This window comes from Canis lupus, chromosome 3 (genome assembly GCF_048164855.1).
Source record: "Canis lupus baileyi chromosome 3, mCanLup2.hap1, whole genome shotgun sequence".
Lineage (NCBI taxonomy): Eukaryota > Metazoa > Chordata > Mammalia > Carnivora > Canidae > Canis > Canis lupus.
Window position 1 is genome coordinate 6,296,803 of NC_132840.1, and position 23,772 is coordinate 6,320,574.

Genomic DNA, 23,772 nt, shown 5'->3' on the forward strand with positions numbered 1-23,772 from the left:
CTCTCTGGCTCTCTCTCTCTCAAAATAAAATAAATAAATAAAATCAAAAAAAGAAAGAAAGAAAGAAAGAAAGGAAAGAAAGAAAGAAAGAAAGAAAGAAAGAAAGAAAGAAAGAAAGAAAGAAAGAAAGAAAGAAAGGTAAGAATACAAGAATACAGAGGGTTTGGGCAGCCCAGGTGGCTTAGCGGTTTGGCGCCGCCTTCGGCCCAGGGTGTAATCCTGGGGCCCCAGAATCGAGTCCCGCGTCGGGCTCCCTGCATGGAGCCTGCTTCTCCCTCTGCCTGGGTCTCTACCTCTCTCTCTGTGTCTCTCATGAAAAAGAAAGAGGGACGCCCTGGTGGCGCAGCGGTTTAGTGTTGCCTTCAGCCCAGGGCGTGATCCTGGAGACCTGGAATCGAGTCCCACGTCGGGCTCCCGGTGCATGGAGCCTGCTTCTCCCTCTGCCTGTGTCTCTGCCTCTCTCTCTCTCACTGTGTGCCTATCATAAATAAATAATATAAATAAATAAATAAATAAATAAATAAATAAATAAATAAATAAATAAATAAAAAGTTCATCAGAGAACCAGGTGGAGAAGAGCATTCCAGAAAGCGGGGCCCCGTAGGCACAAAGGCCCTATAGTGGGAAGGGAGCATGGTTTGTTCACGAAACTGTAAGAAGGTCTGTGAGTGGGAGACACAGGGACAGAGGACACCAAGGGGGTTATGTTTTTAGTGTCTCTACCAAGACTCCGGGCAAGATGGAAACTCCCAAGGTTTGAGGCCTAAGGGAGATGGAGATGATCCTGATGGAGACCTTAAGCCTCCTTGGGCTGCACGAGGAAGCAGAGCAGCCTCTTAAAGACGCCGTCACAGCAGCGCGGGTGGGGGGGGACTCGGGGACCCAGCGGAGGCCCTGGCGGTGGTGACACGTGAGCAGAAACAAAGAAAGCTCGAGGAGGCGAAGATGTGCCGGCCTTGGGGCCGGACCGATGGGGCGGGCGAGGGCGGGCGGGCACCCCACGGTCTCGGATCCCGGCGGGAAGGGTGGATGGCGGCGCCCCGCCCGGGGCCCAGGCGCCACCCGGCGGCCTCCGGGTGGGGGGAGCCCGGGGAGCCTGGGGCGGCCGGAGGCGGGAGGCGTGGCCCGGGGAGAAGGGGGCGGCGCCGCGGTGCGAGGCGCAGGAGGCCCCGACGGGGTTCGCCCTCGGACGCCGAGGCTCCCGGGCCCCGGACGCGCGCGGGGACGCGGGCAGGAGGCGACGCCGCGGCGAGGGCACACCCCGCTCCAGGCCCAGGCGGGCGGACGCGGCCCCGACGGGGCGTTCAGGGGCGGCCGAAAGGCGGCCTCGGGGCGCCGGGCGGGGCTGGGGGCCGGGCGGGGGGCGCGAGGAGGCCCAGGCGGCGCGGGGCGGGGCGGGGCGGGAGGAGGAGGAGGAAGGCGGGCGGAAGAGGGCGCGGGGCGCGGGGCGCGGGGCAGGAGGAGGGGCCGCGGCGGGAGGGGCGGCGGAGGGGCGGGGAGAGGAGGGGAGGGGGTGCGCCCCGCGCCCCGCGCCCCCGCCTCGCTTCTCTCCTTCCGCGCCGCGGCGCTTCCGCTTCCCTCCCGGGCGCGGGCGGGCTCCCTGCGGCCGCCGCCATGTGGCCCCCGGACCAGGAGCCCGCCCCGGCCCCCGCCGCCCCGCCGCGCGCCCGCCGCCCCCCCGCCGGCGCCCCGGGGCCCGGGCTCCGCGCCCTCCTGCCCGCGCGCGCCTTCCTGTGCTCGCGCAAAGGCCGCCTCCTGCTGGCCGAGTCGGTGAGTGCGGGCGGGCGCCGTCGGGGCCGAGCAGGGCCGGCTCGCGGGCGGCGGGGGCGCGACCCCGGCCCTCCCCGCTCCCCGGCCCGCCGCCCCCGCCTGCGCCCGGGAGGAACCGGGAGGAACCGGGGGACTGGGAAGGGCCCCGGGACGGGTGAGGCCGCACGCACGGCGGGGGGCGCGAGCAGAGCCCTCCCGGGGGCCGGGGGCCGGGGGCCGGGGGCCGGGGGCCGGGGGCCGGGGGCCGGGGGCGGCCCGGCGGTGACTTCATCCCCCTCCGCGGCCCTCCCCGCTGCGATCCCGCCGCCCCGCCCCGCCCCGCCCCGCCCCGCCGGCCTCCGGCCTCCTGCCTCCTGCCCGCAACCCCCACCCCCGCCCGACAGGCCTTTGTCTGGGGGACTCCGCGCGGCGGGGCCGGTGCTGGGCCTCGGGCAGGGAGGGGGCGGGGCGGGGCGGCGCAGGGGGGCGAGGTGCGGAGGAGCCCTCGGGAGATTCCTAGTCCGTCGTTATTCCCACTTTGCGGACAAGAAGGCTGAGGCCAGGAGCCTGGGGGACCTGACAGGTGGGCCACTCGAGGGCTGGGTGACAGCAAGGGTGAGAGCGGGATCTCATCAGTGAGATCCGAGGCTTCTGGCCCAGACCTGCCCTTGGCGCTGGCAGGACGGGACCTGGCTGCCACTCCTGCCCCTAGGGTCAGCCTGGAGGTCACGGCCCGGGGCCTGCCCAACCCCCAGGTGAGGCCCCCCGATTCGGGCCACACTCCAGGGGTCACCTCTGGTTGGCCCCGGCCCTGCCCAGAGGTTGATGGGAAGCGCTTTTGCAGAGAAGCCTTAAGCCCCAGCGGCCCTCAGCCCACAGGAGTCAGGAATCCAGATCTAGGCGCTCACAGGAGTAGGGGGCGGAGAGCGGCTCAGGGCTGATCCCAGGGGAGCCACGCTGGTCACCCCTGGCTGCTCCAGGCCTGAGAGGGGGAGGCTGACAGGGACAGGAAAGGGGAGGAAGCAGCCACAAGGAGTCAGGGAATGGGGGAGCAGGCGTGGGAGGGGGCTCCTCAGAATCTGGCTTTGGGGGTGGCGGACAGGAAGGGGAAGGGCAGCAGAGGGGCCCCTGTGGAGGAGGCACAGCAGGAGCCGGCTCGGCGCTGGGTCAGGGTCCCACGGCCTGGCTCTCCCTGGAGGCCCCTCTCTGTGCCTCAATTTCCCATCTGTTGAGTTGAACTCAGCTACCCCCATGGGCTCGTTCAAGACAGATTCGGGTGCCCTGGGGACTCTCTGGGATCTCTGCGGCTCATTTGTCTAAGCAGCCACAGTGTTTCCTGTGGGGCACCCGGGAGTCCCTGCGGGGCCCCCTGAGCCCCACTCAAGCTACTCAGCCACGGTGACAAATCAGGACGCAAGACGGCCCACACTCGGGCAGGGCCACTTGTCAGCCAGCCCTGAGGCCACATGCCTGTCCCCCGGGGCGCTGGGCAGCCACTTCACTGTCTGCACCTCGGTTTCTCGTTTGCCAAGTGGGCCGTGAGCAGCACCTGTGCACAGGTGGCTGCGAGGCCGCCCCAAGCCTCAGCGGGCCCTGGCCAGGGGACAGCCCCCCATCTTGGTCTGTCCTGCCCTGCAGCGGGCACCCCCAGGGCCGCAGCATCGTGGGGCATCGGTGCCCACCCATCGAGTGCGGAAGCCGGCCCTTGGGCGGGGCGGGGGCGTGCTGCAGGGCTGCAGGGCTGGCTGGGCCGGTAGGCTCAGGGCCTGAAGCCTCAGTGAACACTCCCCTCCCGGGAGGCCTTGTTCCTCCTGGGGAAATTGGCAAACCTGTAAAAAACTCAGAGTTACACTGTAAGGCCCCAACACCCACCGCCTGGATCGCGCAGTTGTGAACATGTTGTCGGATTTGCTTTATCTTACGCATCTGTCTGGGCACCAGGGCGGTTTAGTGTTTGATGCAGGATAAATTGCCCGCATGGGCACCTTGCAACTCCGAACACTTCAGCACGCATGTCACTAAAGTTCAAAATTCATAAGCTGTGTTTCAGCTAAAATTTACATTCTTGGGCGTTGGGTGTAATTTGTTGAAACTGGTTCCTGCTCAGCGCGCCGCCTTTGAGACGTTTGATTTGCCCTGTTGGGCCCCATCTGGGTTGGATGGATTCTGCCGAGAGCCTGCGGGGGGTGGGGGCTGGGATGCAGCCTCCTGGGGGGCTGGGCGCAAGTGGGGAGCTGGGACTTGGAGGGGGGTGGCCCGGGACGGATTCCAATCCTGGCAGCTGCAGGACCGTGGGCGGGTCACCTCCCCTGCTGGCACAGCCTCTGTCCCTGGATGCAGAGCCCTGGGCGCGGGCGTGCGAGGGGTGTGACTTTCCTTCTCACCTGCAGGGCCTCTCGTTCATCACCTTTGTCTGCTATGTGGCATCCTCGGCATCCGCCTTCCTGGCAGCGCCTCTGCTGGAGTTCCTCCTGGCCCTCTACTTCCTCTTCGCTGATGCCATGCAGCTGAATGACAAGTGGCAGGGCTTGTGCTGGCCCATGATGGTGAGGCTGCGTCCCCGGCCGGAGGGGTGGCTGCGCTGGGGCCGTCGCCCTTCAGCGCGGGGGGACTGTGCAGCTGCAGGCGGCGGCTCTCAGCCTCCCTGTGCCCCCCCCCGCAGGCTGCCTCACCTCGCAGCCCCCGTTCCCCGCGCCGGGAACCCCAGCCGGCGTCCTGGCCCTGGCCACCAGGTGGCGCCGGTGCTCCCAGCCGCGGGCATTCTAGCCCTTTCCACCAGAGCAGGACAGGCTAACCGAGGGCTCGCAGGGCTTAGCCAGACTTCAGCCATCTGGCAACTTGCTTGGTCACCTGGGAGCCCTCAAAACCCCACCTCAAACTGCCTGAGGAGGGACAAAAACGCTGCAATTGAACCCTGGTCTCGTGACTTCGTACCAGTACGCGTCCTGATGAGCTGCACTCTGTGTCCCCGTGTCTGGGGACAGGTGAGCAGACACCAGGACACGTAAATGGACCTGCCGCAAGTCTGTGGCACAGCGAGGCCCTTCGGAGAGCCAGCCGGGGGCAGGTGACCGGGTTTTCAATGTCTTTCTCATCAAAAAGGGAGCCCTGCATGTGGGCGAAGCCACAGAGCAAGCTGCAGCCTGGCCCACGTCCTGTTGTCCACCAGACAGGGCACGGCCACTTGGACCGGGCACAGGGCAGCCTCCGGGGGCACCCGGACAGGGGCAGGAACGGGTGGAGAAGGGTCAGGGAGTGCGATGGGACCAGGACAGGCCGGGAGCCCGGGGGATGCCAGAGCTGCGGGTCCGGGGAGTGCCCAGCCTGCCAGGCTCATCGTCCCCTGGGAACGGCGGTTCCAGCCCCGTTCCTGCCACCTGCTGCCCTTCCGAGGCCCTGGCCCTTTCTGGGCTCCGCTGTGCCCCAGTCCAGGGAGCCCAGGGCAGTGACCACACCCCGCCTCCCCAGGACTTCCTGCGCTGTGTCACTGCGGCTCTCATCTACTTCGCCATCTCCATCACGGCTGTCGCCAAGTACTCAGACGCGGCTTCCAAAGCAGCTGGGGTGAGTAGCCCCCTGAGCCCTGGAAGGGGTTGCCCGGCGATGCCCCCTCAAGGTCACCCCACCCCTGGTGGAGCCCCAGATGCCCTTTGGACACTCAGTGTCTGGGGCAGAGTCTGTCCCTGCATAGGCCCTTGGGCTTGCACGCAGGTCTCCACAACTGCAGAGTCCCTGAGCGGAGTGTCAGTGGGCCCCGGGTTTGGGGGGCTGCTTGCCCACCAAGGCCACAGTGCAGTTTCCTACTTGCCGGTCCTGGGAGGCGGCTGTGCTCGTCCGTACCGCCTGTTCAGCGGGTCAAGTGGGGCGGCGGCTTCCCTGCCTGTCCCGGGCCCTCGGCCCAGAGACTCCCAGCTCCCCGTGATGGGTGCCATGCGCCCTGTCCCGTCCCACAGGTGTTCGGCTTCTTTGCCACCATCGTGTTTGCCGTTGATTTCTACCTGATCTTTAACGACGTGGCCAAATTCCTCAAAGAAGGGGACTCCACAGAAGAGAACACGGCCGACAAGGCAGAAGGTGGGTGGCCACCCCGCTTTTCCCCGGGGACCCAGCTTGCCGACCCAGGGCTATTGCTGGGGACCCTTCCCTCCGCCCCCAGGGATACTTGGCCAGTGTGAAGCTGGAGGAGTGCGTCCTCCCCCAGGAGGGCAGGAAGCGTTCTCCCAGCCTGCTTCTCCCGTCCCTTCACGGGGCACGGATCATGCAGCCAGCTGGCTTCCCAGGGCCTCTGCCTCTCCAGGAAAAGCAAGCTGAGGGCAGGCCTAGCACCTCCTCCTCGGTGGGACCTTCCCGGATGAGCCCCCAAGGCAGCCAGTCACTGAGCTGCAAAGTGGCCACCTGCCCTGATCACATCCCCTGAACCCCCACGACACCTGCCCAGCGTCCCAGGCCCATGGCTCAGGGGCCAGAGAACCAAGCTCCCACCCTTCTCCACGGCGCCAGCAAGCTCAGATTTATGAGCCAGCAGAAACCATCCTTCTGCTAAAAATATGAGGCTCCTCTCTCCCCGTCCTGGACTTGGACCAACCCTAGGTTTAACGTCCCTAGACATTTTCCCCAGGCCTTTGTGAGCTGCTACCAGTTGCCTGCCATGCGTTCTTCAAGATAACCAGTCAGCAAGTAGGGAGTGGCAGTGCAGACATGTGTTTGAATATTGTGGGCTTTAATATTTGGAGATAGAAATTTTTTTTTTTTGGTGGTAAAATGATTCCTAGCTCATGTGTTAGAATGAATACAGCAAAACCACAAAATCCCACCAGTCTAGCCCTCGGCACAGGGCTAGGGGGTCAGGGTGTTTGGAGGCTCTCGGAGCTCACCTGTGACCCCAACAGTATGAGGATTGACTGGGGCTCCAAGAGTCAGGGGTTGGCCAGGGAAGGGGGGGTCCCTCCCTGAAAATAGCAGTTGGCACTGCAGCTGGAGCGAGGGTTAGCGACTTGAATGCTGTTCCTCCTGCAGAAGGCTCTACAGAGTACTCTGGGGGGCTGGGCTTCTAGGAGCCCTTGAATCACACCTTAGGTAGGCCCTGAACATCATAAAATGTGTCTGATCACCATATAAAATTAGGATTCGGGCCAAGGGGATTGAAACTCTAAGGTGGCTGAAGAGAGGATTCCTGATTTTCTAGCATATTTTACTTTCTTGTCCCAGAATAATGGCTGTGCCCACTGTGCCCTGCTGAATTGTGGCAGGGTTTGGGGTGCGGATTTGCCACGCTGACACCCCCAGGGGAGAACAGCCCAGGGAGACCTGAGAGAGGCTAGAGCAAGGGCATGTGGGCACCCTCCGCGTGGCCGTACCCTGGAGGTGACGGCGGCTGCCCAAGCGGGGTCCCGGCCCGGGGCTCCAGCCGGAAACCCAGCCGGTCTCCCCGGGCACCCGGGCCTAGAAACTCCCGCCAAGCATCCCCTTTGTCTTCCTTCCAGAAGAGAATTCCGACTCTGACTCCGACTGAGGGGCGTCGGAGGGAGGCGGGGCCTTCAGCAGTGGGAGCTGCTGGCCGCCCGGTGACAGGCACACGACGCGCCACCAAACGCGGCACCCGGGGCGTCGTGCACGTCGGGCCATGTGTCCTCGTGTCTGCCACGGACCTGAAGCCTTGTAAGCGCTCTGCCAAAAATAAGCACAAGGGGACAGAGCGGATGGAGCCTGCACCTCCGTCGCAGGGAGCACCGGGGGGGGGGGGGGGTGGCGCACTAGAAGCCACCCCAGGCCAACCTGCTGGGCCCCAAGGATTCTCGTTTGCATTTGGTGTCCCACTCGTGCCAGGCACTTTGTCGAGAACCATCCTTCCGAGGGTTCCTTCAGGGAGCACCAGTTCCCGCTTTACTTTGCAACAGGGAGAAAACCGACCTTTGCTCCCACGGCACCCCTAACAGGCGCCTGTCACGCTCCGGAGCCACATCTCGGGGACGGGGCAGCTGTAGGTTGGCTCACCGGGGCGCAGACCCGCGTGCCTAACCGTGAACTCGCTGACAGCCTTCTGGGTGGCCCGGCAGGCCCGGCCGCACCCTCTTTCCCCGGGGCCCCCCGGCAGGCAAGGGGCCCGATGTGCCTTCTGTGTGCCCCCAAGGACGTGTGCTGTGTGTGTATGTTCAACGGGATTTTGTAACTTTATGTAATTTTGTTTTTTTTTTACACAAAAGTAGTTTTTTACATGACACTTTCTGTGACCCAAAAGGCCTCACCTGGCCCCGTGTCTTGGGCATCTGTGACCTTTGTTCGTCTCTTGCATGTAAAAGCCACAGTGGATTAAACCAGACTATGTGCTTGCAGTGTACGTGTCTGAGAACCCTCAGCCCCAGGCAGCGCGCTCCAGGCCTGCTGCGCAGAGCGGCCCTGTCCGCCGGGCGTCCCCACCGCTCCGGTTCAGCGGCCGCGCGCTTGTGCCACCCAGGCACCCCGAGCGTCTGCCGCACGGGAGCACCCGCTCCTCACACAACCCCGTGTCACGGCCCAGGAAACTAACAGAAGGTTCGGGGACTTGCCCGGTCCCCGGAGCCCCTCTGAGGGGCCCGGGAGCCTCTCACTGGGGTGTCAGGATCACAGTCCACGGCCCCCCTGAGGCAGCCGGAACCCGGGGCGCTCGTGGTCGGGCGCTGGTCGCACGGGGGCCTCGGGCTTGAAGCCCGGGAGGACGCCGGGGCTCCGTGCAAACGGCCCAGGCGCTCTGCCCCAACTCTCGTGCACATTCGAAAACCTGCGGGACAGCGGAGCGTGCAGAGGCGCGGGGTACACGGCGGGGTTCTGGTCCACGCAGCCTGACAGCCCGACCCCGGCCGCCCTCACGGACGCGGGCTGCGTTCAGCCTTCCAGGCGGCGGAAGGAAGTGGGGGCCAAGAAGGAGACGATGCCACTTTTATGTGTCCATTTATTAAACAATTCCTTCATGACAATTTAGTACAATATTTATTAGCGATTAGTGTTGAGAAAATTATTTCCCTCTACATACAAAAATACAGATTTGAACACTATGAAAACAATCAGCACAAGTACCATGAAAAATAGGTCCTTCAAAAGAAACAAAGGGGCAAAACCGAGGGCAATGTGAGGCTTTGTCTGCTGTCAGGGACAAACCACCGGGGGCAAAGGCTCTGGGGCCCCAGACCTGCTCCACGTGGACAGAGTCCAACCCACGAGCCAGGGTTCGAGAAGCCGGGAGACACCCCCCCTCGCCCCAGCAGCATAAACCAATGCGTGCCAAGTGGCATCCTTCCGAATGCCCCACAGCTGTGTCCAAACTAGTAAAGGAAATAGACTTTTCAGAAGCAAAATGTCATAGTTGTTAAATTAACGTCGCCCCCCAGAAGTGCCACTGGGCCAAGTACCAGTGAAGAATCACTGCAGTTACCAGCCATCTGACTTGACTTCCTTCGTTAAAATAATTACGTAGTCTGACCCTTCCAAAGGACAAAAGAGGAGCTGTAATATCATGTTTCAGTAAATCCATTCCTTCACTTTGCAACGGCTCAGCTAGTTTACTCGAGATTTTTCTTGACCAGACAGAACTCGCGTCCTACAGGGGTGGGAAAGCCAAAGGAGCAGCTAGCGGGTTAGCTGGGTCTCGACTTCATGGGGCTCCGCACAGCAGGGCACCTATTTTGTCCAGGCAGAAAGCCAGAAAGGGGCATCGAGCCCATGTGAGATCTGAGGAGGCCAGCGGGCGGAGGGGTACGCAGGGCCGGGGGTGGCCTGAGCCGTCCGCAGACGCCAGGCCCAGGACCGCCCTCGCCAGGCCAGGACACCGGGGTTGCGACACGGGGGCTCTGCACCATCTCCACCCCAGAGAGGGGGGAGGTCAGGGCACCGCGGACGTCCATTCTTTTTTATGAAACCACTTTCCTCTTTCTGTTTGAGGTGAGCGGTGGCTCCAAGTGACCAAGTGGTTTAAAAATGCCAAATGCAGTTATACGGATTCATAATTATTTCACAGAAATATACTCTTACTCTCAGACTGTTGAAATAAGCAGAAACAAATCATTGGGGAGAAAGCAGCAGAGAGGAGGCAGGAATAGCCAAGGTGGGTATTGTTTCTTTAATTTTTTCAAAATATGTAACGAAGTCTAAAAGGGATAATGGCCAAACCTCAAAACCATCATTGCTAAAAGCAATATTAAAAGGACACAATCTAAAATCATGCTACAAAAATAGTGTCATCTGGTTTAACTAAATGTACATCTTTTTTTCAATTCCATGATTGACAAGTGTTTATGTGACTCACGCACAGAAGGCACCGAAGGTGAAGCAATTCTTATTTGTCTTAAAATATACAAAGACAGAATTACCTGTTTTGGGGGAAAAAACATACAGTCATACCTATAATAAATAGTTAAGTGTTTTTGCCACGGGTTCCTGAACCCCTACAAATCTCGACATATACAAATAGTTTCGATCCCTACATTCTTTCAGTGGGAACCATATCAAAATCAAGTTATTAAAAGCACTGGTTTTATCCACATACGTTAGTTTCATCATGAGGCAGGATCTGAAAGCTCATTTTTAAAATGGATTACAGAGTGAAAGCGCTGGAAGTAGGCAGCCCCGGTGTGGGCCGGGGCCAGCTTGGAGGTGCATCAGGCCTCCTGCCTGCGTCCTCCCCGGGGGGGCCGGCCCTTGGACCAACCAGTTCTCCCTTCAAGCCCTGATTATTTGCCTTCCTCGCTTCTGCAGAGAAGGGAACAGGATCTCAAAACTTGCAAAACCGATTCTGGAAAAGGCAAGAAAGCAAAATGGCCCACAGAGGGAGGCAGCCGTCAGACTGGCCCTGCCTGGCATGCACATCAGGTCCCCACACTGTCCTCGTGTCCTGGTAAAATGGGGTGCTTCCTACTGGGGTTTCTCAGATTTGACAGGTTCAGACTATTACCAAGTCCCATACAAACCATCACCCGAATCAACCGTGTCCTACTTTCTATCCTCTGAGGCACAATTAGGAAAAGAAACTTCCAGCCTCGCCCTGATCCCATCAACAAAGCTGATCAAGGTCCTTTGAGAAGTTCCTACTCTAAATTAGAACCATAAAAGTTCTGATAGCGCACTACAGTCCAGGCTACTAACCCCTTACTGAAGGCTCTCTGGCCTCTGTGTACGATGCATCCCAAAGAAAACATGCCACTCACAGGTGTCTAGATAAGCAGTAACCTGAATTGAAGTCTTGGCATAAAAATGCAGACAACAAGCTAACTCTATGAAAAAGATGTATTATTCAAGAATCCATAAGCTGAATTTTATTCTAGGCAAGTTGCCATTGATTCAAGCTCAGCGTACTTGTAGGTAACTTTTTTCTTTACTGTTTAGGAATAAGAAAAACTAGAGAGGGGGGAAAAATCCCCAAGGTTGAGAAATTAAATCCAAATGAAATAAAAACATGATCCAGACCAGAGAAGGGAAAACACATCAGGACCCATTCCTCTGTTTCCAGTCTAAGAGTATATAAATGCCATCTACTGGTGTGAAGAAAAGTCAACCCAGAACATTCCTTTTCAGAAGAAAGTTCCAGATTTAACATATTGAGGGTGTTTTCTGTCAGAGATTGGTTTCTAAATAAAAGCAATGTAGAAGGTCAAATATTTCAAATTACCTTTTCAACCAGACAGTTCTTAATGATCTCAGAAGTATCTGCTGAGGAGAGAAGAAACACGAGATTTTATAAAAAGCCAGGAAGGTTTGCAAAGTTCAAGGAAGGTGGCGTTATGTCTGCGTCTCCCTAAGGTGGCAAACGAGTTAATGGCAGTGCCTGGGCAAGAAGCACCTTTTTATTTTGCTAAAGAGAATTAATTGGCAATAGCCTTCAGCCTAGAAAGTGCTGCTGTTTTTTGTTTTTTGTGTTTTTTTTTTTTGCCTTTTGCCTTTTGCTACCTGTTTAATGTCATTATTTTCCTGTATAAGCAAAATATGGAGAAAAAGACAATCAAGCAGTGGTGACACAACTTCATGGTTGCTTGGTTTTGAACACAGAGACACAAGGGGACCACTTAAATCATCACTGCCTTCCAGAATCACCAAACTGGCCACACACTGCCTCCACACACTATTGATCTGTGAGGGCCAGTTTTGAGAACCCAAATATTTGAGAACCAAATATTTTGAGAAATATTTTATTTCTCCTAAAATAGCACAGGAGTATCTGCAAGAAAAGGTGAGCTGGGGCCACACGGAGGCGCTACTCCAGGCTTTGCTGTCAGGAGCACGGATTTGCATACATGTGCAGACAGAGTTACGTGCTTTCTCTCCTCAAGAGACTGCCTGTGGCTTAACCAACGTCTCAATCACTAGGAAAGCATCAAAGAAAAGCAGATGAAGCTGCAGGCTTTAGAAGAGTAGACATGTTTTCAACAGAGTCCAAAGCTCTGAGCAGAAGCATCCAACACATTGGATACACTTCACGCCTACCAGTGGGCAAGAGCCTTCGTCCCAGGGGAGTCATGGTGCCCTGAGGACTCGGGGTGTGGTCCGCCTCCCAGAGCCCAGCCCTCAGAGCCAGGCTGGGTCCCAACTGCCTTCCCCAGGGCTGGCCAGGCTCTGCCCAGACTGGCACTTCAGCTCCAGGTGCCCAGGAGGCCTTGGCGCTGGGACTGGACAGGCTACTACATCCCTCTTTTGCCAGGCGAAAGTAATCTCTTAGACAAGTGTTGCTGCACAGAGTAAAAATCTGAAATAAAATACTTTAAATCAAACTTCTATGAGGTTTTAATCTGTGACTGGCTTCATCCTTCCCTGGCTCTCTCTGAGGCCAGCGAGCATCTTTAGGCCCCCATAACTGTAATCTCTCTGTTTGAAAGGGACAGACCTCTCCCTCCATGCCTTCAGCAGTGAGAAAGGAAGATGCAGGAGAATCAGAGGGGAAAAAAAAATACCACATCACCCAAATCTGTGCCAAGATCAACTTTCTCTGAAGACGTCAGTGTTTGCATCCATCTAAAACCACTAGAGGTTCCACCAAATGCTTGAGGGTTTCAACCATACAGTCTCCAGGAGCAAATTCCAATTTACACAACGACTGCAGTTCCCATCAAGTTTGGTACCAACTATGAAAGCCAGCATCATCCTACCAGAAAATTGATAAACACTATGACTGCCTCAGCCTTAAAATGCCCCCAAACCAAATGGATATGATCCATAGTGGAACTATTAAATGTACAAACAAGCTTCCTTCAATTTGGGGGGAAAAAAATCCTGTTAAGCCCCCACTAAGTCTAGATTGTCTTGTTTGTACACAGAGGCAACACAAGGAAAATGCAAGTGTTGCCACACTCGCCCTAGACAGCCCTCCACGAGTGCTCACCACCACACTGCCGTGCATCTGCCTCACCCGGATTAGAGAGCTAGAGAATGGGCCTGGCCGCTGCTGGTTGTACTGGGAGCTAATTAAATATACAGAAATATATTTACAAAAACCATGGGGGAGGCTCATGGCACAAAGGATATTAAATAGTTACAGGGACATAAATAATTCCAAAGATTCTAACACTACGATGCAAATTGACTCCGAGTCGCTCTGTGGCACAAAGTGCCATCACTTTTTATCACCTGTAAGCATTTGTAGTTTAGATGGGCTTCAGAACCCTTTCTTGCAGCTTTCAACACATCCTCAGGAGACCAATAGGCCCTTTTTCACCAGATGATAAACTGGTTTTATTGCAGTGACTTGGGAAAACTTGGGCAACAATCCTGCCTGAGTGGTATTCTTTTTTTCAATCTCACTTCAAAGGCGGCTTTTTATTGAGGCCAAGTAACATGATTCCCAGCAGATTTCTGATAAAGTTCAGGGTGGTCCTTCCATGTGGGCCCCGCTGAATGCAAGCTTGAGTCTTTGTGACCCTGTTTCTAACGAACTCTCAGAGGGAGATGAGCCCATTTTGGACTATGCAGACACACTCAGCAAATGCAAAATAAATACATAAAATGAACAGATATAAAATCTAGATGTCACAATCTCCTCAGAAGTCACTACATACGCTAAGTCTGCGAAGCATGATTTGTGCTGCCTCGCAACACACACGGGAGGGGGCTCAATCGGACCGGTGTGGAAGCAGTGGGGCGGGGGGGTGACCACCAGACCAGCGGGGCTCTGCACCTGCAGCCCACCAGCCCGCCGCCCCCGACGCAGACAGGAGCTCGCACCTGCCACCGGGGCTGCTGCCCCCAGAAGGAACCACAGCAGAATTGAGATGGTACCAAAGGGCTGGTCCAGGGGGCTAGGCCGTCACCCCAACCCTTCAGACACGGATTCACCCGCCTAGCAGGGCTACCTGCCCTGGGAAATCAGACGCTCTCTTCCACAAAGCGGGCGATGCCACGCACGGGGGGCCGGATGTTTTCCCAGCCACACTGCGCCCAACACACACTCACGATCTCTGCCCCGACGGTGCCCGGCTGCAGCTGCCATCAGCCACCACTAGGCGAGGTTCTGGGGGATCCCCTGGGCTGCAGACTCGTTCCCCCAGCAGGACGGGTTTCCTCCCTGGGGACAGCTGAACACAGAATAGCAGAGCGAGAAGGAGGTTTGTAAACATTAACAACAGTTCAGAGAGCGAAAACCCCACAACTTAAAACATTTTTCCCATGAAAGACACAATTGGTCTCCCACAGGAAAAATGCAAAGAACAAAAACACTACAGCATCACAGGGGCTCGTTTAACATGTCCACCACATAACCTTCACGTTCTCAAGCATCCATTCGAAACCTCACAGAACTACAATCTTTCCCCAAAACTTCCAAGATCCATGTTCATAGCTATGACCCTGAGGCACACAAAAGCTACAATCTGTGCCTCCCGAAACATCAGTGAAAGGATGTGTCGTGGTGGAAATTCAAGTATTTTCAAATCCTGGACAAACCTACTCAGAATCACTTTAGAGCTGTCCTCAGGCATTCAACACTTAGCACACATCCCTAAAGGAGAGGTGTGTCCCGACCTGTGGTCCACGAAGCCAGCAAACGGGCAAGCATTCTGGCTGCTGGAATGGATTGTATTTTTTGTGTGGCTTTTACCTGAGAAGGTAAAATTGCAGGAAGTCTGCAATTTGGCCTCCAAGTAGTAAGGGTGGGTAGAAAGCTGGAAAACAAGGTGGTCCCATATTCCTGGAGAAGAATGTGGGATTCGGGGAGGTGATGCATTTGAAGAGCCATCGAGTGAGGATGTGTTGTCTCAGCAGGGTAGGAAACGAAAGGCAACCTTCCCACCTGGCAGCAGTCCTGCCAAGCCGCCCCAAGAGGACAGCAGCTCTTCCCAGCCCCATAACATCCAGACCCAGCAAACAGCTCCACCAGCACGCCGGTTGCCAAACACTCAGCATCTCACGCGGCGTTCCGGGCCTGTGCTGCTGTCGCGATGCCCCAGGCCTGGAGGACGAGGAGCAGGGGAAGGTCCAGGCAGCAAGACGACATGTCGCCCTGGGGCTTGCGGGGGGCCTGCCCAGTGATCGCTGCTGACTGCTCATTCCTTGATTTTTTACCCCTCCCGGCAGCTCCCATTAATCCAAATTCTTGACTTGTCACAAAAACACATGACAGGGTGGCTCAGAGTCAGATGTGAAGCCTGTGCTTGGGGACAGTGAAGACTAGAAGAGACGCGGCAGCCAGGGAGGCCAGCTGCCCCCACAGCCACCAAATGCTGGGCAATCTGCAGGCCTCTCCCGCCCGCCTCTGTCTGAACAGCGGGGTACAGGGGGCTCCCTGCCTCACGGACCCGCCACCAGGGCCACTCTGAAAAACTTTCCCAGAATGAACTTTTACCAAAGAGGACAAAATTCAACTTAATCACAGGAAAATCTGACGTGATGAGGGAAAGAAAACTTGGTTGAAAGGATGGGCATGAGGAGAGGGAGGAGGGCTCCGGCAGGTGCTCATGTGTCCAGGCGCTGGATCTCGGGGCGACCGTCCACATCTCTGGACTCTGTGCGTGCTCGGATGTAGTCACTGGCGCTCTGCTGGTGGACACTGACCCTCCACTTCTGCACTGCCAGGAATGTGTTCACCGCATACACCGCGGTTGCCAAGAAGCCAAATATCTACAAAACACAGGCACCGGTTAGTCCTCAGACACGTCAGCCGTCTACAGGGTGTCTGGGCAGGACCTGCCCTGCACAGCTCACGCTGACCCGAGCTGTGTGCAGCTCTTCCAGCTGTACCACGCCAGGCCCACTGATATTTGGCTGTCAGACGATGGCCAAGTGTGTAGTTAAACATGATCCACATAAAGTGCTGCCTCACCTGAAGACAGCCTACGGCTTCTTTTGAAGTGTTCTGGATCTATTAAATACACACAGACACATACAAATCATGGGTTTGCCTCTTTTTCATGGCCACTGGTCCCAGATAAGAAAGCACAATGTAGCCAAAGTATTATATAGACAGGAAATGAGGGTCTCGTGTGAAACCCTAATCAAGCCACGTGGCCTGACGTTCCAAATCATAGCCCCCCAGCTCCCGCCTGCTGCCCGGCTGCCTCTCCCTTGGGCAGCTCCAGGTGGGCAGCTCTGGGGTAAGCAGCAACAGAAATTTAATGATTTGCTAATGACTGACCGATCTACTGAGTGACACTTGGGAGGGAGAACAGCTGGTTTAGTGTTTTTTACAAACCCTTTAAAGTGCCCTTCCCTGTCGCAAAAGTGCTATACATTCATTATAAATACAGAACAATACAGAAATGCAAAACACAGAGAATCAAAGTCTTACATGACCTGGTTCCCACCCTACTCCCAAAGGCATTCTTCCTTGAAAAGCAAAAAAAAAAAATGTCATTTGACTGCTAAATGGTGTCAAGACCGCACTCTTCTTCATTAAGACCCCACATTGACAGGCCCTTAAAAAAAAAAAGATTGTATTTATTTATTCATGAGGGATGCAGAGAGAGAGGCAGAGACACAGGCAGAGGGAGAAGCAGGCTCCATGCAGGGAGACCGAAGTAGGACTCAATCCCAGGACCCCAGGATCACACCCTGAGCTGAAGGCAGACGCTCAACCACTGAGCCACCCAGGGGCCCCTAGATAAGGCTCTTAAAAGCAACTGTCAGAGACATCCAGGGCTCTGCTGGAAACAGACTAAAGGAGTGATTCCCAACTTTAAGTGTGTACCTGAATCACCTGGAAAACTTTTTAAAACATATTTCTTCTGGTTCGGGGGCTCCTGGGCAGGGAAGTTGGTTGAGTGTCCGACTCGGTTTTTGGTTCAGGTCATGATCTCAGGGTTGTGAGATTGAGTCCCACGTTGGGGTCCACACTCAGGGCAGAGTCTGCTTGGGACTCTCTCTCCTTCCACCCCTCCCCACTGTGCTCTCTAAAACAGATAATTAATCTTAAAAAAAAAAAAAAAAGGAGGGAGGCATATTTCTGATTCAGTAGCTCTGGGGGAGCCTGGGAATGGCATTTCTAACAAGGTCCTCCACGATGTGGAGGCTGCTATTCTGGGGACCACAGTCTGAGAACCACGGCTCCGAAGGAACCAGGCCCGCTACTGGCTCGGTAACAACATCATTAGCAAAGAAAAAGCTGAAGAAGAATGAGCAGGACACACACTAGGGGACAGAGGAGGGTGGGTCAGAGTGTACAAATCAGCCTGTGTTTTAACCAACTGAGTTCACTTACCACGGCAGCAATTTCTGCTCCGGTTTTGTGGTTTAAAGCAGCCAATACAATCGAAGCAATAAAGAAAAAGAAAGTGCTGAGTCCAGTGTTGACCAAATCCTAAAAAAAAAAAGGTAAAGTCACTTGAAAAGAATTATTTCATGCTTTGCCCTAAAAGCAACTGAAGGATTTTCAAATATGGAGGACAATATCCAGCCTCTCTGACGGCCCCACATTTTAGTCTTGATGCCCAGGGGACTGGACCCATGAAGGAAGGCAAAGATGGTATCAGTGTATGATGCTACTTGGTGTACCACCACAGCAAAATTCACACATTAAGCAACCATGCTGTCGTTTCTAAATTAATTATTATGGAAACCCAAACTGCTAACCCATCAAGGACATGCACGTTAATTACCACTTAGGGTTCTACTGTCACCTTTAAGAAATACATTCAAATCACCTTGGCATGGACAATGCTCCCCAGGAGTCCAGAAACTTGAAACTGGTGAAATCCCCTCCAACATCCCCTCGTTCATGTGTGACATACAAGCGCACGGTTTTCAGACTTAGAGAACACACTTAGCCCGACCTCATGCTCTTTCTCATGCACGGTCTCTCAAGGATCTATGTGTCTAAAACCTAGAGGATTTTCTCCTTAGCTTTTTGAAAAGCAAATGCAGTCATATATGCAATGCTTCCAATATTTAACTCCTGTCTTAGCTGTTGGGAGGAACGTAGCACAGTGATTAAGTGTCACAGCCTGACTGGGTGCTAGCCAACCATGATTGGGACAAGTCCAACTTCACTTCTTGGGTCTTATGTGGGAAGAGTACCCCCGCCCCACAGAGTTGTTCTCGGGGTCAGGTGGAGCCACCCATGTGAAGAGCTAAGCACTGCACCTGGCTCACAGGTAGGGGTCCCTCTGCACGTTTATTGATGCTTCTGTTATTACTAATGTGACAATGCACCCTGACTGCCTGGGTCATACCAGGGTCCCTCTGGTATGTGTTTCCCTCTACAAGGGAAAACACAATCCCGGTGCAGGCTTCTGCAGGCGCTCATGGAGAAAAGCAAGTACCAACTACAAAGCTCTGACCATAAACGTCTGCCAGCAGGACAGTTTTTAGCTGTGACCAATGGTAAGTAAGCAAAGGCAAATTTCTCACAAATTTAAACCCAAAAGCATTTAGTTAAAATGCTCAGTCCTGGGTAAGGTGCTGTAGGGATAAAGAATATAAAATGAACTTTCCAAAGACTATTCAGAAATGGGGGAAAGTTTTATGACACAGTGCTGAAGCCAAACATCAAACATAATTCTATGTACATTAATGGTGACTACGTAAAAAGATAAATTTGGTCAAGGGCCTGTATGCATCAAAGGTTTTAAAGAGGTTCACGTTGTTTGTCTATGATTTCCACATTTGGAAATTAATCTTAAATATCATACTCGTGCAAAAAGGTTCAAGTATATAAGGATGTTTGTTACAGAACTTAAAACAGGAAAAAAAAAAAAGGTAAGCAAAATGCTCACCAACAGGGGATGTGTTAAATAAAAATGGAATACTACGGGGTCATTTAAAATAATGATGTAGTTGTACATTTAACACGGAATAGACTTAAAATAGTTTAAGTGAAAAAGCATGATTCTAATGGTTCTACAAGGTCCTCCCTCCTCACACATCACAACCTACGCGCGGAAGGGAAAGCTAGTCTATCTCGTCTGGAAGGTTTCATCAAGTATGACAAGTGGTTACCCCAATGGGTTGCATCACTCGAAGGGCTTTTTAACAGCTTTACTGAAATAGAACTCATATGCTTGATAGTACACCCAATTAAAATATACAGTTCAATGACCACGACTTATTTTAGAACATTTTCGGCACTCCCAAAAGAAACTCATTAGCAGTTAATTCTTCATCCTTCCCCTAATCCGAGGCAACTACTAACCTGCTTTCTGTCTCTCTGCGGATTTTCCTATTCCAGACACTTCATATAAATAGAATGAGATATTTTGGGGTCTTTTGTGACTGCCTTCTTCCACTCAGTATGAGACTTCTAAGGATCACTCATGTTGGAGCACGTATCGATGCGTCGCTCCTTTCTATTACTGTGTCGTATTCCATTGTATCAATGGGCCACATTTTGTTTACCTTTTCATCAGTTTTTGGACATTCCAGTTGTTTCTACTTTCCAGTTGTTTTGAACAACTGTATTAGGAACTTACAAGCTTTTGGGTAGACATATGCTTGGATAGACTCATTTGTCTTGGATAATCACATGATTTTATTTTGTTCTTTTATTATTATCTGTATCTTCCAGTTTTTCTGTAACAAACATTGCTCTGCTCTGCACAGCTCAAAAGGCTGAAAAGTGGAAGACAGCAGATACTCGTCGGCATCACCTACTTGAGCTCCTTGTCCATGAAACAAACAAAAGTCAAGGCTCTTAGGTTCATCCTTCACATCACGGGAAACACACACACACATGCCCTCAGGCTGGGCTCTGGGAGTTTTTAGTCAACAATGGTGCTTATTATTATTATTTTCTAATGCTTTAACTGGGACATGTACTCGATCAGCCACATGCTTTCCAGCCTGCCACAGCCGTCCCCGTTCCCTACCGTCTCACACCCGCCACCACTTTATGTTTCCTGTCTGGTCCCTAGAACACCCAAGGCTGCAGCACCTCCTTGTGCTCAGAGATGAGAAGGAAAACCACCCTCACATACACATGCCCGCAGGTGTCTCCTTCAGTGTGAAGCCCTGGAACTCCAATAACAGATCAACAGGATGTGGCCTAGAGGGTGCAAATCTGAGGCCGACTGGCCACAGCTAGCTCACAGACAGGTTTGACTTGCACAGCATTCAAAACAAATGTGGACATGCCAACATTTAAATACCAGAAGACTGCACACAAAAAACTAACTTCTTTAAAAAAAAAAGAAGAGGGCAGCCCCAGTGGCGCAGCGGTTTGGTGCCGCCTGCAGCCCGGGGTCTGATCCAGGAGACCCTGGATCGAGTCCCACATCAGGCTCTCTGCATGGAGCCTGCTTCTCCCTCTGCCTGTGTCTCTGCCTCTCTCTCTCTCTGCATCTCTATGAATAAATAAATAAAATCTTAAAAAAAAAAAAAAAAGAAAAGAAAGAAAAGAAAAAAGAAGCTTCTAGATATACTCTTGAAAAGCTGTTCCAGGAGTACCCTGAAGCAACTGCACAGTCAGCTTGGGGCTGAGGAAGAGAACCACCTGCCCCGTCTCCCAGTCTCCAGCCGTCTTCTTACCTGCCCAGCCCCAGCAGGCCAAGTCCACAGCCCTGTTCCAGTGCCAGAGAATGGGCCACCCTGCAACGGGCCCCACAAGTGGGGGCCAATGGGCACCCAAGCCTCTCTCAAGGCCCAGCTGGACTCTGGCTTTTTCTCAGAACATCCCCCTGCCAGCCCCCTCCAGGCTTCTGCCCTGAGGAATCTCCTGCCTCCGGCCTGTTCTCTGCCAGGCCTCACACGAACTTGGATCTCACGGAGCACACTTACCAAGGGCGGGCAGCTTGCGTTGACCTGCCCTGGGCTTTCAGTTCCCAAGCCCTAGCACACAGCAGGTGTTCAATACAGGTCTGCCAGACTGAGCACAGGTGAGACAGGTAAACAGGTTCAGCCCCGGGCTGTCACTGCAATCGCTCTCAAACCACTGGGGTCTGTGGCTGGCTCTGGTGTCAGCTCTACACATGGATGACAGGGGGGCAGTTCACGGCCACTAGTCCATACCGTGTACGGACTTGTGCTCAAATGGCCCTAGTATCAAAGGGACAATCATACTATGACGATGGTGCCAAATACCGTCCATGGAATCCCTATTGTGCCAACCGTGTGTTTGTCTTTATAGCATCACCAATCCTAACCTGATTACGATCTACAATACATTATAGAGCAGGAGACGTGTTATTTTGTTTTACTTTTAGGGGTAAGGAAACTGAGTCCCAGAAAAGATGAGCATGGTACAATAAAGATTACGTATTTGGTCTTTGTCCCCAGTTCCTTGGCACTTCCTGAGTGATAGGAGCGCCTTCTGTGATTCATAAGGAACCCCTCGCAACCATGCCTGAGTTTACGCTAATGAGACAACTCCCTGGAGCCCCTGGATAGTTTCAGGATAGGAGCTGGTTACCGGAAAGTCCAAAACCAACCAGGCTGTTAGAAGGCTGGAACTTTCAGCCCCACCCCCATGGGAGAAAAGAGGGGCTAAAAATTGAGTCTCAACAGTTAATGAATTTAATCAGTCGTGCCTACATAATGAAATCCCCCAGAGAAAACCCCCAAGCAACAGTGCTCCTGGAGCTTCCGAGCTGGTGACTACAAACCTATGCTGAGAGGGCGCTACACCCTGACTCTTGAGGACAGAGGCTCCAGAACGTCGAGACTTCTGGATCCTGCCCTATACACACACACCTCTTCCATCTGCTCCTGAGTTGTACCCTTTACAACAAACTGGTAATCACAAGTCGAACACTCTGCTCACGTTCTAGAAGTTCCTCTAGAGACTTACGAACCTGAGGAGGCAAACCTGCAGTTGGTGCAGGTCACCTGGGAGCCCCATTTGGGGCTTGTGGGACCAAGCCCTTCTCCTGGGGGTCTGTGCCAACTACAGGAGTCAGTGTCAGAACAGAGCTGAATTTCTGGACACCTCGTTGGTGTCAGAGAATTAGACAACTACTTGGTATGGGAAAACAGAGATTCGATGTCAGAAGAAAAGACATACATTTAGTGTGAAAAGTGGCGTCAGAAAACACTATACCATGAGTCATGGCCGAGGCCTTAGGGCTCTGCATGTGGCCCCTCTGGGTGACCCAAACTGTCCCAACTCAGCACCCAACATGGGTTCTTGATCACGAGAGGTTTGTGGGTTGAGCAGGGGCCACCGAGGCACTAAGAAGAGCACCAAGGAGGAAGAAGAAAAGCCAGGGAGAGTGCGATGTCACGGCAGGCCAGAGTGGAGAGCACGATGGGAAGGACGGAGCACTCCGTGGCAGTTCGGCTCCCATGTTCAGTGTGGGGAGAGCTGAGGAACAGCTAGGGGATCCAGGAACAGGGACATCAGGTCTATCTTTTGACCCAGGTGGTAGGTAGCTCCACAATCTTGATCATTCTTCAGTCAACTGTACATTTTTAATGACTTTATCTGAATAAGCTATATTTGACAGTAAAAGGTGAGAAAAGAGAGATGGGGAGTCGGGACATAGAGAAGGTCAAGGTCCCTCCTTGTGGGAAGTTCAGCTAAGCAGTGGTGACGGACTCAGAGAACCGGCTAAGGAGACTGGGAGCCCCTGGCAGGCGTTCAATGTTTGGCAGGGGCTGGAAGAAGAGAGGGATGGGGTGAGGGAGAAGGCCCAGGGCACTAGCCACCGTAGACATGGGTGGGACACAAGTGTACGAGCCCCTAATACATGGAGAAAACCAAGCACTACAGGAGGAGTCCCACAAATTCATCAAAAACAAACAAGTGAACCCAGAGCTATCAGAATCTTTCTGCTGGCATCAAATAATGCTTGTATGAAGTATGTACTTTGCATCCTCCTCCTTATTTACCCTTTTCCAGGAATACTTTTGTCAACATAGGCTCCTGAAATGACCATTTTGCTAACTCTATACCAATCACATCCTATTTCACTCGTTAGTTGGCTCTACTGAGGACAAAATATTCTGACCATGTTGTTAGAGAAACACAACACGGCCAAGGCCAGTCCTCTGTAGCGAATCCATGAGCAATGCCCAGCCCCAAAGAACTCACTTTTTCTCCTCTTCCAGAGAACAGATGACCTGAGAACCCCTCAGTAAGTACCATCTCCTCAAGTGCATGAACTCACATACGCTTCTGTTCAATAAGCACACATCTATCCCAAAAGGGTGGAAATTCTGGAAAGGATCCCAAAGGATTGAAAGTGTTCTCAAGGGACCACATCACACAGGCGTCTGCCCCACCCAACTCCATCCAGAAGAAAAGGACATATGTTAACTTTCCAGTGAAAAAGATGCACTTCAATATGACCAAATAATGTAGTAGTCAACACGTAGAAAGCCCTTCATGTTTAGAATAGAAAGATCAGAACTCCAGAAAGCTCACTGAGGAGGTATTTCTGGGGATAAAGGGCTGTATGAATTAATTATTAAGCTGCAGTATGAAGTCTTAACAGATTTATAGCTGTCAAATCAGTAGATAAGACTGAATTAAGGGAGTAAAGCGAAACCTGGCAGTAGTCTGTAGGGGAAACGTGGTTGATAGGAAACAATGGCCCCTTGCTGGCAGTAATATTAGTATCTCTCAGACTGGCAGCAGCGCACACTGGCTTAAGGTCCCCTTATATACATTGTCTCGTTTCATTCGTAAAACAAGCCTGTAAAATACTA

The 23,772-nt window shown here is 53.7% G+C and overlaps 2 protein-coding genes across 4 annotated transcripts in view; one reads left to right on the top strand and one right to left on the bottom strand.

Annotated features, from left to right (window-relative positions):
• The first annotated feature begins 1,599 nt into the window (after positions 1 to 1,599).
• On the top strand, positions 1,600 to 8,081 carry CMTM3 (CKLF like MARVEL transmembrane domain containing 3). 2 transcript variants are annotated; one of them, XR_012025595.1, is made up of 6 exons: positions 1,600 to 1,770; positions 4,140 to 4,295; positions 5,218 to 5,313; positions 5,703 to 5,823; positions 7,233 to 7,407; positions 7,647 to 8,081. XR_012025595.1 is itself a non-coding variant. In XM_072814237.1 (5 exons), exons 1-5 carry the CDS (start codon positions 1,615 to 1,617, stop codon positions 7,259 to 7,261), a joined length of 558 nt encoding a protein of 185 aa, XP_072670338.1. In that variant the 5' UTR covers positions 1,600 to 1,614; the 3' UTR covers positions 7,262 to 8,081. The 2 variants fall into 2 exon arrangements, 1 of the variants encoding a protein (XP_072670338.1); XM_072814237.1 differs by having other exon boundaries at positions 7,233 to 8,081.
• A 579-nt stretch (positions 8,082 to 8,660) lies between these two features.
• The window catches only part of CMTM4 (CKLF like MARVEL transmembrane domain containing 4), a 72,096-nt gene continuing 56,984 nt past the window's right edge, over positions 8,661 to 23,772 (bottom strand). For both annotated transcript variants that reach the window (XM_072814230.1, XM_072814229.1), the window contains exons 3-4: positions 17,396 to 17,494; positions 8,661 to 15,819 (exon numbers count right to left, since the gene is read on the bottom strand). In XM_072814230.1, the coding sequence (XP_072670331.1) occupies positions 15,655 to 15,819; positions 17,396 to 17,494 (264 nt within the window). In that variant the 3' untranslated portion in view covers positions 8,661 to 15,654. The remainder of the gene's footprint in view (positions 15,820 to 17,395; positions 17,495 to 23,772) is intronic.

What these genes read in the sequence shown, in the direction of transcription:
- CMTM3 (XM_072814237.1), top strand. Translation starts at nt 1,615, where the DNA reads ATGTGGCCCCCGGACCAGGAGCCCGCCCCGGCCCCCGCCGCCCCGCCG. An exon ending in GCTTGTGCTGGCCCATGATG is followed by an intron (nt 4,296 to 5,217) that starts GTGAGGCTGCGT and finishes CCGCCTCCCCAG; the next exon opens with GACTTCCTGCGCTGTGTCAC. An exon ending in CGGCTTCCAAAGCAGCTGGG is followed by an intron (nt 5,314 to 5,702) that starts GTGAGTAGCCCC and finishes CCCGTCCCACAG; the next exon opens with GTGTTCGGCTTCTTTGCCAC.